Source organism: Callionymus lyra, chromosome 6, assembly GCF_982586985.1.
Source record: "Callionymus lyra chromosome 6, fCalLyr1.hap1.1, whole genome shotgun sequence".
NCBI lineage: Eukaryota > Metazoa > Chordata > Actinopteri > Syngnathiformes > Callionymidae > Callionymus > Callionymus lyra.
This window is the reverse complement of record NC_141823.1, coordinates 33,819,361-33,832,725: the sequence shown is the minus strand read 5'-3', so window position 1 is coordinate 33,832,725 and position 13,365 is coordinate 33,819,361. Positions and strand designations below refer to the sequence as shown.

The following is a 13,365-nucleotide window of genomic DNA, read 5'->3' as shown; positions in this document are numbered from 1 at the left end:
TAGGTGACGACATTTGCGTATTCTAGTTGATTGCGAACCGCTATTCATCCAGCGAAGAAGAAGAAAAAATTGACACGAAGAAGAAGATCTGTTCTGTGACGTATTTCCGCCCACTTCTGCGGTCCTCTACAGACCTCCGGCGAACAGGAGCACGGTGAAAAGAGTAGGTTCTATTTTCACTCACACTCGATGAACAACAACCACGAAATCATAACGAGCAAGATTTTTATGAAATGCACATAACGAGTTTATCTGTTAACATGTTTGGATAGCTAATATTAACCGTGCGAATGTCAATGCATAAGTGACTTTGCCGTACGAGTTAGGGCAAGCTAGCACGGTACGCTAGTTGTGGTTAGCATTAGCTCCGATCATGAACATGCTAACTTGTGTCATATCAAGCTTGACCAATAATAAAAGTACAGAATGGAATCATCGATCAATAACGTGACTTTATATTATGCTTTATGTAAAAGTGTCTAATGCCACTTTCTACAAATGCACACATTCCGGCGGTATGACCTTGTGTTGGGTCGAAGGCTAACGACAGCTTAGCATTTCCGGATGACCCAAATAAAAGACTGATACTTATTATTTTTATAACGGCTTTATCTCTCTTAGAACGGTGCTACATGGGAACTGTGGTTTTAAAATGCGCTTCAACGTTTTTATTCAGGTTTAGATTTCGAGGTTACCCTGAGCACTGTGGTTCATCACGTCTTAATGTTTGTTTCACAGAATGTTGGCCACCAGAGCACTTAGCCTAATCGGCAAACGTGCCATTTCCACATCAGTCTGTCTACGAGGTGCCCATGGTGAGTAAAAATCCACCCTATCTCCAAACAGCATTTATTTCAAATCATTTTCTGCATACGTGACTTTGGCAAACATTTCAGACTTTGTTGAAACTCAAGTCCTCATCCTAATTTGTAATATATTTGTATAATATTTTTTTAATATAAGGACTAACGTATACACTACAGACATGCACTTGTGATTAAAATATATTTATTATTTGCCTGCCAGGTATCACCAATGTTGATGACTCTTATACTCGCCCCTCCTACCATGATGAAAGGGATTTCCCACTCCCTGATGTCCCTTTTGTGCAGAACCTCAGTTCTGAGCAGAAGTCCCTAAAAGAAAAGGAAAAGGGATCCTGGACTGCACTCTCCAATGAAGAGAAGCTCGCATGTATGCCTTTAAGCCTTGGCTATATAGTCATATCTGATATTTAACATTTTGAAGTTTTCTTAAATCATGCTTTATCTGCATCCAACAGTGTACCGCATCAGCTTTAACCAAAGCTATGCTGAGATGAACCAGGGCTCTTCAGAGTGGAAGACCGTTGTTGGAGGAATCTTTTTCTTTATCGGACTCACTGGCCTAATGGTTATCTGGCAGAGGAAGTATGGTAAGAAATACAGTCGGTTGTTAAGATCACCATGTCTGTTTTTATGTGGTATCATTACATTTCTTTTCTCTTCCTTTAGTGTATGGACCAGTGCCGGACTCATTTGATGCTGAGTGGAAAGCCAAGGAGCTTCAGAGGATGCTAGACATGAGAATGAACCGAGTTGATGGCATATCCTCCAAGTGGGATTACGAGAACAAGAAGTGGAAGTAAAAGCCTCAGTGGACCATGACCAACTCAAATATGAAAATATTTGATTCTCTGTAATTATAAGTTCTCCGTGTCCTTCAGTCTGAGCATTTTGGAAGGTCCCTTCCTCCTATGGTCGTTGTGTATTATAAAAGTAACAAATAAAAAAAAATAAAAAAATCGGAACTACTTTCTTTCTTTTTTACTTTCTGTTTTGAAAAATAAACACTGACATTTCCTCTAGTTGTGGAGGTTTTTAGATTTATTTGTATTGTCTTATTGTGTAGAATGTAACTAGGTTTATTAAAAAAGGCAAGGAAAACTATTTGGATGTTGGAACAAATATTTTTAAGGACCCAAGATAGATTGACTGATACACCTGCACTGTGATCATGATGGCCATGAGCAACTTAATTGGACTAAACCTCACTTTTCATGAGGCAGTACACATGGAAAAAGACATATCACATACCAAATAACTGAAGTTAAAACAATTTTTAGTAGTTTCCTTCCATGCTGATGTCGCTAGTTGGACAACATTAGGAAATGAGTCATGTTTGACCATTTTATTGTACATTTAATCGTGCCTGTGCAAATAGAGAAGTTAGCATGACACAAACGAGTCAATGTATTTGTAAAGGCGGTGTTACGCATCTTGTGTGTTCGTTCTCAACTTGACTCCAGAGAAATGTACTAGAAGAGAAAACGGGGTCCGGTTGAAATCCAAGCTTTGTTTCTGACACAAATAATTCGAGACAAACTTCTGCCATTGAACGCCCGTGAATGACGTCACGTACCGGATGAGCCAGCAGCTGCACTTTATTCACGTCAAAACAATCCGGAAGAGACACAACATGGTTCAAGTGTCGCGCTTTGGGCCAAGTTGCACAGATACAAGTCTAGTTGTTCGCATTAACGGAGCGATGAATTGACAAAAACTCGAAATTAATTTCGTTTTAATCGGTGTTACACTTTATTTTGCCTTCTCTGCTTCAATGTCAACGTTCAGCAGCTAAAGTAAAGTATCTGTTTGGCTGTCACCATGGGAAACGGAATGAACAAGGTAAGCTTCGAGTCCATCTCATGTGCTGGACGATGTGAACACGTATACAACAAGAATGTAACTGAAGACGAAACAACGCTTAAAGGAAATCCGTTCCATATCTTTGTGTGTTGTCCATTACACTAACTAAATATATAGTGTAAATGCTCTAATTGATACCACGAAACTGGAAAATGAAAAGGTAATTTAAAGGAATTTGTCTTTAAGGGCTCCATTATTCAAACATGTGATCTGGCTTGTACTGTTGTACTGTAATGATCCCTGCTCAACATTTTATCTGTTTACTATGGAAGCCTATTGATTCAAGATATCCTTTTTGTAGATTAATGCTGTTTCTGTAAATGAAATAGGAATTGCATTTATACTGGAAGATTCTCACCATAAATAAAAAATAACATTACAAATCTAAATCAATTTAGTCCCTGTCATCACTATGACTGGAACATAGTTTAGCTAATCTTCCTCAGACGTTTAATTTAGTTTCCTTTTTTTTTGGAGTACATTTTGTATGAACCATGTTCCATTTCAAGTTTAAACAGCACAATATGGCTTTATTTTTGGTTTTGACACCCCTCAGCCTTCTTATTCTTCTGATTTTTTAAATGTATTATTCTATCCAACACATTTGTAGCCACCAAGGCTCACATATTGTGGCTTATAAAGCTGTAATAAGACCCAAATGTAGACCCTTTGATCTCTGCGAGTCCTTTTTGTGAGTTATCTTGGTTGTTTTAAAAGAGAGCCACACTTGCACTGGGGAACATCTTTTCTTCCCTACTTTGCGATCAAGTCAATTTCAGCTACAATCACCAGAAGTCAAGCCTAGCTAGTGATTATCCACAGACGCAGGGCAGATCGGTTTCATGTATTCCTACCTCATTATTTTCATCAATAAATAATCCTTAAAATGAGTATGAAATTACAAAATCTGGCCTAAAACACAAGAGATATAAAAACAAATAACTCAGTGCATTGCGTATAAAGGTGTGAAACATTTTATCAACCGCATCAGAAGCTCGAACACATCTCAGGAATATAAAACATTTTTTTCCAAATATTTTCTCCGGATTATATTTACATTAGGTATTTGTCGACATGCACTTCCCAGAGTAACTGAATGTGAAAACGAAAACACCTGCTATAGTGAGACTTTTCTGGTACAATGTATAGAAGAACTTATTGACCGGCCCCTACGACAATCTTGCCCTGAACATCATGCATCGCTGCTTCAAGCCTTGTATGGCTGGGAACATTGATGCTTCTTAAGCTTTAAATCCTATCGGGTTGAGGGAGGACATTTACTCCTTTCTGTTAAGGTTCCTGAGTCTGGAGGACCATGGATGTTTGAGTCTAACATGTCTTCAAATTCTGCTTCCCAGGTTATTGATGGGCTCTACCTTGGGAATATAAGAGGTGAGGTGAACACGCTGTAAATATCTGTTTTGAATGCATCATTGCCAAAGTCTCTTATTCTTAATTAAACCATCATTACATGATATTGTCTTTGCCACAAATGAATGTGATACATGTGTCTCACTTAGTGATTCAAAGTAAAGTGTTCTATTGACATGATAAAAACAAGTCCAACAGAATTTAAAACATTACATAATTCTACAATGAAGCATTGACTAACTCTGTGAAGAATTGAGAAATGTTAACTTAAATAGTTACCATTAGTAATTTAAAGATTTGTCATTCTTCAAATTGACATGTCACTTTGATTCTTCCTCATTAAAGAAAATTAAGAAGAAATAGAATAAAGAAATATTTTACTTCATAATGTGTAAAAAAAAAAAAAAACTGCTTAACATATTTGTTCTAACGTCTCATAACAATCACGCATCGTTATGAACTTGTTTTTTTCTCTCTCAGTTATTTTAAACTATTAATTGTCAGTGTGGCTACAACATGACCTGCTATTTAGAGCTTCCCAAAATAGCTACTGAGAAGATTATGCCACCATATGATGCCTTACTCTGAGCAGCTAAAATTAGCACAAGAGCAGTGAGAAAATGACCCAACTGGCCGGATGCACTATTGTCAACCTCTGTTGTAGCTCATAAAATAATGGACACTCATCTAAAGTGTCATATTGGTATTAATGCAATCAATGGATATTGTAAATCAGTATATTACCAATACTTACTTAATAACGTGAATTACTGGACAAAAGATAAAAGCCACCTCTGTGTATCAGCACATTCTTCAGCAGCCACTTCTTTGCCAATATTATACATTCATTATGTACCTTTATTTTGTGCATCTAGATTCAGAAAACAGAGAGAGCCTGTCTCAGAATGGAATCACTCACATCCTATCTGTGTACAACAACGCTAAGCCAGTGTATGAGGTTTGTGAAATGTTGATTTTTCATTCTGCTGTAATGTGACTATCTGACCAGAAGGGGGTAGTAGTGAATTATCGTAATAGTTTAATCCCTTATTTAAAAGTTTTCTCAGGATGAATGAATTCTCTTCAGCCTTACTCTCGTGCTTCTGTTTCCCTGCTTTAAAATGAATTATTTATGTTAAATGTTTATCTTAACAGCAGTGACACAATGAAGCAGTGAGTCTGACTTTAATGTATTAAAGTAAGTCATAGTTTTGATGACTTGGTCGATGAAGCTTGTGGATTACCAAACAATATAATGACCAAAAAAAAAAGTTTTAAAATAAACACCTGATAGATGTCTATATGGATTATAAGCCGCACATTAAATACTGGAGATATTGTTTGATAAGGCAACTTGAATGTTCTTCATCATTTGCTTATAGTTGTTGTACCCTGCTGTGTTTGCATCTTTCCCAGGACATGACCTACCTGTGTATTCATGCAGCCGATGCAAGCAGCCAAAACCTGTAAGTCTGTCACACACAGAGCAGTGGTCGTATCAATACAATCTTCTTTTATGGCACTTTTAAATCTCTTCATCTTGACCCGTAAAGCCCTGATGAGTCACGTCGTTTCAACAGTCTGTGGTCCTGGGGTGTGACTTGTGTAGGAAACAGATGTCTGATTCATTAAGGGCTGTTGTTGTGGAACTTTGACTGACAAACAAATCATGCTTTGATTAATTAATTCTCAGTTTTTACTCAAACATTGGAATTGTCAATGTCCTTAATCTTATAGATTATACAGAGAGTGACTACATGTGTTCAATACAATTGTTGGAGGGTGCCGTGTCATCTGACCGATTCAGCAGTGGACGAAGCATGAGTGTTCCTGCGACCACAATCAATGTCACATTAGTCATAACTTTGAGTTGTGTTCTTATATCACACTCTTAAAAACAAGTGAAATGCATTTATATAGGCCCACACATGAGTGTGCTTCTCTGTTGGTGTTACAGTCTCTAATGATTAATGAACTGTTTCCTTCAACTGAGAAAAATCTCTAAACTTAGGAAAATGATGACACAACACGAGCTCGTAATCCATGTGTTTGTGTCTTCTTGTTTGGACTATTGTAACAGTTTATTTTGGTGTCTAAACAAGAAGGTGTCTCGCATGCAGTTAATACAAAACTCTGCATCCAAAATTCTGACCCGCTCTAGTAGAAGAACTCACATTTCCATGATGCTTAAAACTTTGCGTTGGCTGCAGTTTCTTTCAGGATCAATTAAAAAATTCTGGTTCTTATTTTCAGAGCTATTCATGGTCAGGCTCCTCCTTACATCAGTGATCTGATCCAGCCTTACACCCCAGCTCGGGCTCTTAGGTCTGTGGATCAGAATCTGATTCCGGACCAGAGGAGAGAAATCCTTCCAGGCTGTTGCTCCTAAACTTTGGAACAATCTTCATATGTGTTTGATGGAGTCTATTGACTTGAAACTTTTTATTTTTTGAATATTTTTATTTTTGAGGGCTTTTTCTTAATTTTCTGGGACTCCTGTGTTTGTCTTATGTTGTCTTGACCTTTTAAAGAATGTATTTTAACTGTGTATCGTATTTGATTTTCTAAGCGCTTAGTGACCCTTGTCTGAGAAGAGAACTTTACATATAAAAATGATTTGCTTACAACCAACAACAGAGTGTGGCTAAAGTTTTAATGCTATTACATTGAATCTGGCTGAGTTGGTAGTTGTGCTACAGTCTAGTTGATGGTACAGTAAATAAGAACCCTTGACCCTTGCATTTGTTTAACAAAGTGTTCAGTGTCATGATTGACATACGAATGGTCTCTGACATTTAAAAGTGAGTGTAATGACGGTGAGCAAAAAGGAAAGTGTTGCTGTCGATAGTGCCGATTATTTTTGGTTTGAGATGTCTGACCTGATGTTGCAATCAAGCAGCAGAGGAAGGAAACCTTAGTGACATCTGGCTGCTGCTTCGACCACCCGTGGCTTCGACAAACCCCCTCTGTCACAATCACAGTCTGAGTGGTGGGTGGATAACTGTCGCCTGCACTGACTCAACGTCAGCACTGGGCCCACTTTTTGTGGCAACCCAGTTTCGTCCATCACAAGACCCTTTTTTTTTAAAGCTAATGTGTTCATTTGAAACAAATCACAATTTCTTAACAAATCAACTCTGTTTCATTTATTTAAAGTTTTGACTTAAATTAGAGTGACGAGGAGTACACAATGTAGTTAAGACGGATCTAGAACACCTACCCAAGAACCTCACTTCTGGATTGAGATTGACATGAACATGAACAGGTTTTTAGTTCGGTAAGTATAAAGATAATTTAAAGATGGTTCAATTGACCCACTCTGTGTGGTCAACTCTGTCTCCGCTTGATCTTGTCATTAACCTTAAGTTTAAATTCACAAAGCTGTCAAGAAAACAAATCTCTCCAACATCACTATTTTCACCACGGTGTCGACAACATGTGACTTGGATGTCTATCTACTGACATCCAGACATTCTCTGCATATTAAACATGAGGGCCAAAGTGTCATTCAGGAGTGAAGTGATATTGAGTAATCCGCGTCTTGACGGTATACAGACATTAGTCATCAGGAATCTTCTTGGAAGTGGTTTTGTTGCTGAACTGTTTTTAGGCCAATCCCGTCAAGCAAATAAAGATACCACAAAGTTGTTGTGGACCAGTTTACATGTAAATCCACTTGACTCCCAATAAGATAGCTATTCGTATTATGTTCCCGTTTCTTGTCTCCAAAGTATAAATACAATTCAAATTTGAAGTTTAATATTTAGCAGCGATGTGCATTTTTCTGGCGATGACGATGAGCATCTGAGATATTTCGGTTTAGTTCTCCTTTATTTATTTTTTAGTCAGGTCGAGTGGCAGCAACTTCAGCAGGGAAGCCCAGACTCTGCTCTCCCCACCTACATAGTCCAGCCCAAGTCACCTCAACCTCCTCCTCCACATGGAGGAGCAGAGGTTCTATTCCGAGCTGTGCTTCTCACCCTAACTCTAAAGGAGAGCTTGTTCCGGCTTTCTGGTTCTTTCACTCACTACCAACCTCTCCCCACCTTAAGTCACTTTGTTTAGCTTATTTTATTTTATTTTTATTTTTATTTTGTTTATACTGTCGTTATATTCAGTTACTGTTTTGTTATTTAATGCTATCGTCCTCTTCTGTGTGCTTTTTGGTTTTTCTCTATCCCTTCTGTGCTACTGGAAAACAGAAATTTCCCTGAGTGTCATCTCAAAGGGATCAATAAAGTGCAGTCTAAGTCTAAGTCTAAGTGAGGGAAGGGATGTAGATTGACATTCATCGTAATAGCGCAACAAAATTCAACAGAATATTAATGCATGTTTCTTTCATATTATTGAACTCTGCTGTAGCTTGAGAATTAAGTTCAGTTTCTCCTCTAGATCTCAGCATTTCAAAGAGTGTATCAGCTTTATCCACGAGTGTCGCCTAAATGGAGGCTCATGTCTGGTTCACTGGTAAGTTTTTATTGTGTTTTTATATTTTTTTGCCCCAATTTAGTCAAGAATTGGATGATACAAGGGTCTTAGGAGCTGTGTAGCCATCATAAGAAAAATAATGTGTTGTTTTGTCCCCCAGCCTGGCAGGAGTGTCCCGAAGTACCACCATGGTGGTGGCGTACCTCATGACTGTCACCGACTACACCTGGGAGGAGTGTCTCTCTGCCATCAAGGCAGTTCGCTCTTTTGTCGGCCCAAACTACGGCTTCCAGGGGCAACTGCAGGAGTACCAGGTTGCACAGGTGGCGCAGGTATGTGAGTGAATGTAGCTATGATGGCAGATTCGGCGCCATGTGGTGCAGCCTACTCCCATCAGTATGTGTGAATGGCTGTCAAAGCGCTTTGTGACCCTGGTCTAGAAAGGCGCTATATAAATAGAGATTATTATTATTATTATGGTTGAAGTTTATTGTGAACACATTCAACCAAACCTAACATCATTGAAGGAAATCTTGACATAAAAACCGTGACGTTACATACTTGAAAATATTTTCTTGTCCAGTATGGAGTGGATATATGTATTCCTATGAAAGGTGTGATTGTAAATGTGTTTTAATATTTGGCCTGTCTCAACGTACAAGACAAACTGTGGAGATGAAAACTAAACATTTTAAACTTCCTCAATTTCCAAATGACGTGGCCCTGTTGTGCGTGAGAAATCTTTATTAGCATGTTCCTAAATCTAAAAATCTAACAGGAATTTGAACCAGGTTTTGGTTAAATCTGAAGACTAAACGGGTCCATCTGATTACAAAGAAAAAAGTGTGAAATATTTAAAAAAGATAGTATTTAGTCACACAATTTTTGCTCACCAACTACTGCCACATTCTGGATGGGTGAGGTGAATGGAGTGTGGTGGACTCTGATGGTGGACTGTGAAGGGGAACTAAGAGGTTTTTGCTGGCATTGCATTAGCTCATCACGTGTTGTGTATTACTGTCAGCATGTTGCAACAACATCATGGAAAAAAAGCTCATTGTTTGTAACTTGCACTGATTTCAGAGGGATTAAAAGGAAATGAGCCTTTTTACACGGGATTTTCCTACGTTAGCCTGGTTAGAAAGTGAAGTGAATCATGACAAAGCTGTACAGTAACCTTGCTGTAAGAGGAGTTTCCTAGGCTGAGGTACATTTCTAGACGACTATAATACACACAGAGAAATTTTTATTTTTCATTCAAAATAACTCGTACTGACCCTGTACTTGGTTGGCTGATTGAGTAGAATATTTAATTAATTTAAAATAGATCAAAGACTTATTTTAGACCCGTCCACCTGATATAACTTTAAGTAAAGACAGTCGTACGTTAACAGCTGCATTATTTAGAGAAAAGTGTCGCCAGAAAATTAATGTAAATTGAGAAAAGTAAAAAGTAGCTAAAGGAATGCAAAAGAAAAGTGATTTTGACGTCTTGATACTGATCAAAAGTCAATAAGAAACTGTTGAGGATTAAAGGTCAACTATAAACATGGCTATATGTGCTTCAAAGACAGTTTCGATTCCAATCATAGTCGCACTTGATTGAAAAGCATGAAAATGTTTTCAGTAAATAAACAAGGACTGGTCTTCTGACGAGCATTCAAGTGAAATGATTTTGCATGACCATTATAGTTCCTGTCATTTCACCACGAGTACTACGAGTTTGTGTCATCGTGAAACCAGCCACAGCTTCACTGATTTGATGAGTCGATAACCGATGATGACTGAATCTGTGTTAAGACGAGCTTCATTTTAGCCCTTTCTCTCAATAGTAATAATACTATTCAAATGATTGACTTTAGATGTACGTCTTCAGTTTGAGTCTGAGCTAATATAAACAGTAATACTACTGTATTGTAGGGCTAACGTCTCACTAGCTTACGTGTATTGAGTGGCGAGGTAGCTCAGGACCAGAGGAGAGAAATCTTTTCAGGCTGTTGCTCCTAAGCTTTGGAACGATCTTCCTCTCTCTTTGCGCTTGATGGAGTCTACTGACTCCTTTAAGAAACACCTTAAGACGTTTCTATTTGTTCAGGCTTTTCCTTGAATTTCTCGAACTCCTGTGTTGTTCTCAGTATTATCTTGATCTTTAAAGTATGAACTTTTTTGAGTATTGTTTTGATTGTCTAAGCGCTTTGTGACCCTGGTCTCGAAAAGCGCTATATAAATAAATATTACTTACTTACTTACTTACACATCAGACATAACATTTTGCAAAGGGGAGTGTGAGAGCATGTTCCGGTAAATCGTTGAGAAAAGTGTCTAAAAATCATTTTGACTTGATCACTTGACAACAGGAATCGTGTCTTTTGTGGCTGTGCGCGGCTTTTCTGGGAAATGCTTTCCTTCTTTTTGCACCGCCCTCATTGATCTTTTGCCAAGTTCTGTTGTTAAGCTGCCTTCATCATGGTCTTTGTTGTGTAGACACTTATCCTGTTGATTTATAACGACTAGTGATGCATTGTTGGACAAATATAATATATATAATATATGAATAATATATATAATTGTAATATATATAATAATATATATACAAGCTCTGCCTGTCTTTCTCTTTCTGCCTGTCTATGTATCTTTCTGTATTTGTCTATCGTTGTTTGCTGTCTATCTTTCAATTTAATTTAATGTTAATTATCAAATCACGACAACACAGATCCCTGTGAATCAACACTGAGTGAATATACAGTGTGACAGTGGCGAGGAAAAACGTCCTTTTAGAAGGCAGAAACCTCAAGCAGAACTAGACTCTGTGTTGACGGTCAGCAGCTGTGACCGGCTGGAAGGGGGGAGACAGTAGGAAAAGAGAGGGGAGTCTATCTCAACTCAACTCAACTTTATTTATAAAGCACTATAAAAACAATAGCGGTTGATACAAAGTGCTGTACAAGAACATGAAAATAAGTTGAAAACACTAAGATAATACGAAACCAAATAAAACGAGTAAAAACAAGTAAAAGGCACTAAAAACAGATACTGAGTCTCATGCTGTGTTAAAAGCCAGAAAATAAAAGTGTGTTTTAGGACGAGATTTAAAAAAGGACAGTGAGGGAGCTTCTCTTCTTTATGTCCTCTGTCTCTGTCTCTCTAACTTTTTGTCTTTGTCTGTGTAATTGTCTATCTTAGCCCTCTGTCTCTCTTTCTTTGTCTTTTTTGTCTATCTTTATTTCTGTAGTCTCTGTGTATTTTTCTATCTTTGCCTATCTATTTGTTCTGTCTTTGTCTTTCTGTCTCGTCAATCGACAGCATCTGCCTGTATCTTTGTACAAGTGAAATCAAAGATGCAAATGTCACTGAAGTAAAAGTTGAGCTTATGATGAATCAAAGTCAAGAATGTTTTCACATGGATGTGGTTCTAAAAGTTGATTGATGTTTTCATGCTCTTAATTTCTTGTGCAGAACAAACAATGGTTGCAGTCCAATTTTCGTCCAAGTCCCTTTAACGACCAGGAGCAGGTGGGGGCGCTGCTGAGCCAGTACACTGAGCAGCAAGAGGGCCAGTGGAAAGGATCGGGAGACGGATAACTTTAGGACTTCCCTTCTACCGTCCTGGTCAAGCTGAAGGCAACATGAATCTTCATGAATCCTCACTTTTCATTTATGCTACGAACTTGATTACCTCAGCAGCTCTTGGTTGACTTGGCTCAGTACAGAGGCCTTAACCCTGATCACCTCAGCACCTTAGCCATGTGATTTGAACCTTCATCTGTTGAATCATCGGGGAAATAAATCAACTTCCAGCTTCCAACTTCTTTAACCTGGTTCCCCCACGAGGTCTGGAAGGTAGTTCAACAATAAACGGTTTGCTAATCTCCCGTCATGAAAACAGTTTCCCTGGTGGTGCAAGAGTCAGTTGTTTGAAGATAAGACAGCATTGTTGTAGTAACATCCAGTCTATGAAGTGTTTCTGTCATTGCAGCAGAACACATTCACACTCAAATTAAATAAATAAATGAACAGTTTTTTTCCTCCCGATTGTAATAAATGAAGATTTTGACTTCTTGCCTTTTTTCATGTGTGTTACATGCACGTCATATGTGCTGGTTTATTTTCCTGATACACAGTTTGTATTGCAGTTGTTTTTTGTTAGACACAAATGCAGTAATTAACTGATAACATGAAAGAGGTATAAATATTTATGATCAATAATATGTGGCTTTGCTCTACTTAAAAACGAAAGTAGTAAAGACCCGTGAAAGCTTCTTTCTTAGTGGTTCAGGTCCACTTCTCGTCCCAGGCTCATTAATACATTCAAATGGTAGCAATAGGTCTACTGTATGTCATTCTTCATCTTTAGAAACAGTATTTCTCATTTCTCTGAAAATATTTGCCGTATGAAGAACATTCAGATGAACAAGATGTATTTGTTAAATGTCAATCTCAAGATTTTCTTTCTTTTGTCTTGATTCACTCATTCCATTAAGTTGAAGACTTATCTATAAAAATGTAGATACATATAATAATGTAATTGTGTATTAATGTAGATACATATAATAATTTAATTGTGTAGTTATTAATGTAGATACATATAATAATGTAATTGTGTATTAATGTAGATACATATAATAATGTAGTTGTGTATTAATGTAGATACATATAATAATGTAGTTGTGTATTAATGTAGATACATATAATAATGTAATTGTGTATTAATGTAGATACATATAATAATGTAGTTGTGTATTAATGTAGATACATATAATAATGTAGTTGTGTATTAATGTAGATACATATAATAATGTAATTGTGTATTAATGTAGATACATATAATAATGTAGTTGTGTATTAATGTAGATACATATAATAATGTAATTGTGTAGTT

General features: G+C 37.4%; 2 protein-coding genes across 3 annotated transcripts; both read left to right on the top strand.

The window, feature by feature from the left end:
- The first annotated feature begins 65 nt into the window (after nucleotides 1-65).
- cox4i1 (cytochrome c oxidase subunit 4I1) lies at nucleotides 66-1,789 on the top strand. Its single transcript, XM_087792906.1, has 5 exons — nucleotides 66-163; nucleotides 739-815; nucleotides 1,027-1,194; nucleotides 1,283-1,414; nucleotides 1,494-1,789. The coding sequence occupies exons 2-5, from the start codon at nucleotides 740-742 to the stop codon at nucleotides 1,625-1,627; spliced, it is 510 nt and encodes a 169-aa protein (XP_087649032.1). The 5' UTR covers nucleotides 66-163; nucleotide 739; the 3' UTR covers nucleotides 1,628-1,789.
- A 629-nt stretch (nucleotides 1,790-2,418) lies between these two features.
- Nucleotides 2,419-12,540, top strand: dusp22a (dual specificity phosphatase 22a). 2 transcript variants are annotated; one of them, XM_087792903.1, is made up of 7 exons: nucleotides 2,419-2,666; nucleotides 4,046-4,079; nucleotides 4,934-5,016; nucleotides 5,475-5,524; nucleotides 8,451-8,525; nucleotides 8,647-8,818; nucleotides 11,943-12,540. In XM_087792903.1, the coding sequence occupies exons 1-7, from the start codon at nucleotides 2,646-2,648 to the stop codon at nucleotides 12,066-12,068; spliced, it is 561 nt and encodes a 186-aa protein (XP_087649029.1). In that variant the 5' UTR covers nucleotides 2,419-2,645; the 3' UTR covers nucleotides 12,069-12,540. The 2 variants fall into 2 exon arrangements, with proteins under 2 accessions (XP_087649029.1, XP_087649028.1); XM_087792902.1 differs by lacking the exon at nucleotides 2,419-2,666 and having other exon boundaries at nucleotides 4,022-4,079.
- Nucleotides 12,541-13,365: the final 825 nt, after the last annotated feature.